The sequence below is a fragment of the Mytilus galloprovincialis genome, chromosome 5 (genome assembly GCF_965363235.1).
Source record: "Mytilus galloprovincialis chromosome 5, xbMytGall1.hap1.1, whole genome shotgun sequence".
NCBI lineage: Eukaryota > Metazoa > Mollusca > Bivalvia > Mytilida > Mytilidae > Mytilus > Mytilus galloprovincialis.
The window spans coordinates 11,391,673-11,397,672 of NC_134842.1; the positions used below are offsets into that span (position 1 = coordinate 11,391,673).

The 6,000-nt window shown below is 31.1% G+C and overlaps 1 protein-coding gene across 1 annotated transcript in view; it reads right to left on the reverse strand.

The window, feature by feature from the left end:
• LOC143075137 (equilibrative nucleobase transporter 1-like) overlaps positions 1-5,765 on the reverse strand; it is a 183,062-nt gene extending 177,297 nt beyond the window's left edge. The window contains exon 1 of the mRNA XM_076250453.1: positions 5,145-5,765. Within this exon, the coding sequence (XP_076106568.1) occupies positions 5,145-5,334 (190 nt within the window). The 5' untranslated portion in view covers positions 5,335-5,765. The remainder of the gene's footprint in view (positions 1-5,144) is intronic.
• Positions 5,766-6,000: the final 235 nt, after the last annotated feature.

Below are 6,000 nucleotides of genomic sequence, written 5' to 3' on the forward strand. Positions count from 1 at the left end.
ACTTTTACCGAAAACACATTTTATGTATCTTCTCAAACCCAATTTAAGAGTCTATCAATTTTGAACATCCTAACCTTAACCCTAACCCTTTGTTATATTTGAACAGAATGTTACAAGATATAGTTATGCAAAGTATGAGAAAAGTCTATCGTTTTCCATTTAGAACTTAACGTCTTTCATAGGGCCAACAACAAAATATACGGAGCAAAAAACACGAAAATTGAAAATTCTGTATTTTTTATTTGTGGATCAGGATCTGCTTACCCTTCCGGAGCACCTGAGATCACGCCAAGATTTTGGTGGGGTTCGTGTTGCTTAGTTTTTAGTGTTCTATGTTTTGTCTTCTGTACTATTATTTGTCTGTTTGTCTTTTTATTTTTAGCCAAGGCGTTGTCAGTTTATTTTCAATCTATGAGTTTGACTATCCCTCAGGTATCTTTCGTCCTTCTTTTCAAAGTCATTTATAAATAACTTGATAAATTTTCAATGTTCATGGAAGTCTTCAAATTAAACAATACAACTTGAAACCATAGAAACTACTTACCAATAACCATTATTATGTTAAGTTAGTTATGAGCTTTAACGGAAAGTACCAATGGGCAAATGAAATATAAGATAATATTTGATATGAACCAAGGCTCCGTGTTGACGGCCGTACATTGACCTATAATGGTTTACTTTTTTTAATTGTTATTTGGATGGAGAGTTGTCTCAATGTCACTCACACCACATCTTCCTATATCTACTAATTGGAATAGTTGTACTGTATAGACACGATGTATAAAAGTAGAAACTATAATAAAAAAAATGCTTATTTTTAAAAAAAATATCTACATTTTGTAAAAACAGTTGTTAATAGGAATTGACTTTAATGGCAATATTGGATATGAGAGAATCCATTATTTGAAAGATTCACGACGTTTGTCAACTGTATATATAACAGCAACGGTCACAATAGCAAATTCAAAACGAAAACGTAAGCTATAAAAAAAAGCATTAAATATCTATAGCTGACATGGTTACACTGTTACAGTGTCATTATGTCCTTGGTAATTGGATTGACAATTACAATTTGAAATGTATCGGCGTGCAACACCAGCTTGTCAACCTTAAAGAATGGCGGCTTGGGTAATGGGAATAATTTAATTTTATTCTTCAGAAGTTACAATTGAACATCGTGTAAAGGAGATTCTTGACATTGTGAAAGTAAACAATATCGAACTCAGTGCTCTTATAAATCATCATATTCATGTTTTGATAGACTGGACGCATTTTCTTCTACATGAGAATATAGTGTAACGTCACAACATAGAAAGACACACTATACAATATCAACCAAAATGGCTCTACTCAATTGAAAGACATATTAACACAAGTGAATACACTGGACGAATAAATGTGATCTATGACACAATGTAAATACAAAATCAATAGAATAAGGAATGAATAGATAAAAAGCAACAGTAGTATATTTCTGTGAGATGTTCATGATTATAAATTATTTGTTAACAAAACTTTGATTTTTTTTAAATAGTAAGGCTTTTCTACCTCAAGAAGAATACCTTAGCTATATTTGGCAAAACTTTTAGGAATATTTGGTCCTCTATGCTCCCCAACTTCGTACTTTATTTTGCCTTTAAACTTTTTGGATTCGAGCGTCATTGATGAGTCTTTTGTAGACGAAACGCGAGTCTGGAGTGAATATAAAATTTCAATCCTAGTATATATGATGAGTTTGTCGTCATTCCGTTTCCAAGAAGGGCACAATCTTTGTCAGTATGTCTAACTGATTTCTATCCAGCTTTTACATTAGCTTTCAAAATTTTAGGAATGTACGATATCTCTTGAAGAAATCAAATTCTTATTTTTATTCTGTTCTATTTGACAAAACGAAAATACCAGTCCTGCGCATAACAAAATACTGGGAATGGCGTGTCTATACGTGCATATTCGTATAATCAAAAACAAGAATCGCTTTAAACTTAAACATAAATTAGATAAAATTAGAAACTCAGTTATATAGATCAGAAGAGAACGTGTTCACGAATCGATAGTACATTGTAGCTAAAATACGAACGTTTAGTGACAAAATAAAACCCATCTTAACATTATATATGATTATTAACTTTTTAACGTAAATTCTCAGTTCTCATTTTAGCGAGGAAAAATAAATAATCTATTGTTTTACTCATTTAGAATATAGAATATGATAACGATGCAGTTTAGTTGTAAAACTGCGCAATGATAAAATGTAATAGTCATTTAAATGGAGAGCTAACAGTCAGTCTAAATACTTTAAGAGTATATGATCTCATATAGACCATTGTATAGCATATTAATCTATTGTAATAAAAATTCATAATATCTAATAAAAGTTGTAGATTTAGCTAACAAGGTCCTTATATTTGTATAAAGTAACATTTGTTTATGGTGGAAAGTTGTTTTAACGTTAAATAAGTTACAATTAAAAATTGCTTGCTAGTCCCTCTCTGTGATTACCTTTAGATATCTCTGGTTCATTTCCCAATCAATCATGAAGGGAAGATAAATAATACGAATTTCAATCATAGTCTTTTTCAAAAATGATGAACGGTTCTTTATATTGGTATGTAATCATTTTAAACGTTTCAAATTTATGAAATTATATTCGTACATCAATGTTTTGATACACCAATAACAAAAACTGAAATATATTGAATTGATACATTTTTTAATTATTCAAATTTATATCAGAAACCTAAACTTAATTACAAAATAATGAACCTGTTAAAGGGAGACAATTCTCGCATAACTTTTTCGAATTGGCACATAATACAACGGAATGTCACTCTTGCATACAAATGGCACATCAATATAATTAATTAACTGTGCAATCGCGCTCCACCTTCAATGATGATTCTCAATTATAAATATAACCAAAAGTTGTTAATCTATAGATAGTATAAAGACTAATGAAATCTAACCCACTGTTAAAATATTTCTTTGCATTTTTTTAAAATGTCCTCAGTAATATGCTTGAGCCACTTGACTTTCATAGCTCATAACTAACGTTTTTACACAATATTTAAATAAAGTTGCTAAAGATTATTCGCTTCTCAAAGTGTAAGACGCAATAAAATCGTATGCTTGCACCATCTTACCCAAAAACAGATTTAATTAAGTTCTGAACATTTCGACATTTCTTCGTTAAAAACGATTTTAAACAAATTACAAGTACGTGTTAAGATCCGACTAAATACCTATATCCCGATATCGTCCGGTAAATTTGCTACATTGTATCTGAACTAAAAGTGTCACACCACCAATTACGCCCTCCAATTTAGAATGTATGTGAAATTAGCCCTACTCTGACACAAAATAGTGCTTTTGATGTTCTTGTTTACTTAAACTAACCAACAAATTTGCAGAAATGAAACTTTTGGTGAAAGAGCAATATATCTAGACCATTTTGAGCCAAAATTTGCTTGTCTATGAGTTTGCATTTAAAATTGAGGATTAATGCTCTCCATAGTATACTAATTTAAGATTTTCAGAAAACCAGGGGTTATTTTTGGAGTACCTCTGTTCGAAGGTCAGTTTTTTTGTTAGAAGGCTTTAAAGGTTTAGTGAGAATTGGCATGTAGAAAGCTATTACATGTACAATTCAGGATATACCTAGTTTCTATGAAGTTAAAATTAAGGTAAAATATTTAGAAAGCTGTAAAAATTGAAAAAAAATTGGTTGAACAGATAGGGACTTTTAATTGGTGGTATGACACCTATAACACATATAAATTGGACTTACAACATTGATTGCCATTTTTAATAAAACTGATATCTATGTATTGTTGAACTTGATAAAATGTCGCTGAAATGCAATATATCCAACATACCGGTGAACGGAGATGAGATATAAACAAGGGCAAACGACGCAAGGGGGACAATTAAACATCATCAATCAATAAAAACAGACAATAACATGGCCTATAGACAAAAACTACATATAAGTTACAGACTGAGTAAAACAACTTTCCCTGGAAACCGGGGTTGACTTCAAATGCACCAGATACTGCTTCTCTAAGGATTGTATAAAATTAATTACTACATTTTGTTCGTGTGTAAGTCTCGTCAAATAGAAACACTACACGGCCATGAAAGAAAAGACAAGTTCATTCAATAAGAGAATGATGATTGCATATCAATGTTTTTAAGTACATTTCAATAAGAAGATGCGGTATGAGTGCCAATGAGACAACTCTACGTCCAACTCATAATTTATGAACAGTTTACAATTATCGGTCTTCAACACAGAGTATTCTCTCATACTGAACATCAAGCTATAAAAGGCCCAAAAATGACTAGTGTGAAAGATTCAGGAAAACAAACAGTCTAATATATATAAAAGTAACACGAGAAATGAAAAACCCATATGAATCACACCAACAAACCCAACCAATGAACAAAAGGCTACTTACTGACTTAGGACAGTAGCATCAAAATACAGAGGAATTAAATTTTAAACACGTTTGTAGAACAAGGAGGTGTGTTGTTATTGCAAATAAAACAAATCCAATAAAATGAAGCAAGTTTAAGCATTACAGATTACCATATTGCCTTGACAAACAGCCAAACAATTGCCCTCTAGTCAGCTATGAAAACGAAATGACTAAGTAAAAAAACAGATTGATTAAAAAATAAACAAAAAATAAGATATTGCAGACACTGAACAACGACAATTTTTGAATTACAAGCTCATGTTTTGGAACAGATACATATATATAATAGGGTAGGGTTAAACATGATCGTGAGCGCATATATCCCTCACCTCACTCATTGTTGATGGCCGTACGGTGACCTAAAGTTGTTAATTTCTGTGTCAATTTGGTCTCTTGTGGAGAGTTGTCTAACCAATTAACATAAAGACCAAAGACATTTAATAGTACTAATTTAAGAGTAATCACGGTTCCTGAAAACATAAGGAAACAGTAGTTAACCAATGTTAATATATCACTAATCGGTCAAAAAGGAAGAACAAGGTAAGAAACAAAGAAGGAGGGCATCGCATGAACTCAAAAAAGGGGCAAACATGTTGCATCGATATAATTATATTATTAATTCTTGAATATACATTTTATGCAAATTGTAATCTAGTAAAGTTGACGTACCTTGCTGTTGCTTTCTGTTAGCACGATCCCGTGCACGTTTGCAACTATCTAACTTTATGCCTCGTGGTGTTCTCGCAACTTCCACTCCTTCTGTTAATTTTTGGTGTAAACATTCATGCACCAAAGTGTCAATTGCTTCAAACGAATTTCCATTTTTTGTATCATCGTCTTCAACTTTCAGTTCTGCCATATTGCAACAGCTATCGTACAAATTTTCTTTAGCAGCGTAAAAAATAACTGTTATTAACTGAAAATTATCAGAACTAATGATCAATTAGGAAACAAAACCTAGTGCAGTCTTAAATGTTCCAATAGATTATATAATCCATTATCAAGAAACAACTACAAATCATCAACATTTTCACTCAAATTTTCACAGTTAAGAGACAATGATTTTAAAATATTTATCAGTAGACTGAGTGACAGCGCATCACTTAATTGATCTTATTAAGATGTAATCTATTGTGATGCTCTCTCACAGGTCGGAAATTAATATCTTCGTATTGTTGCTCCAAGTCAGATGGACAATTAATATGTCCTCTAATTGCTGGGTCAATATTCTCCGTAAAGAGAAAATGTTTATCCTATGTATTGATAAAAATTAGATGTATATCAATCTTATTTCTATCGATCTAAGTATTTTGTTTCAAATATAGTTCAAAGAATAATATGACGATAAAATATATATTTCATAATTATAAATATACAGTATTAGTTTACTAAACAGACTTTTAATAGAACTGAATCCTCTACACTATTGCTAGATGATATAATATTTTAGAACTTGTTATTCCTTTCAAACCTCTCTTTGTAATATATCGCTTCTTAAGATTAAAATACACCTACAAGAAAGAGT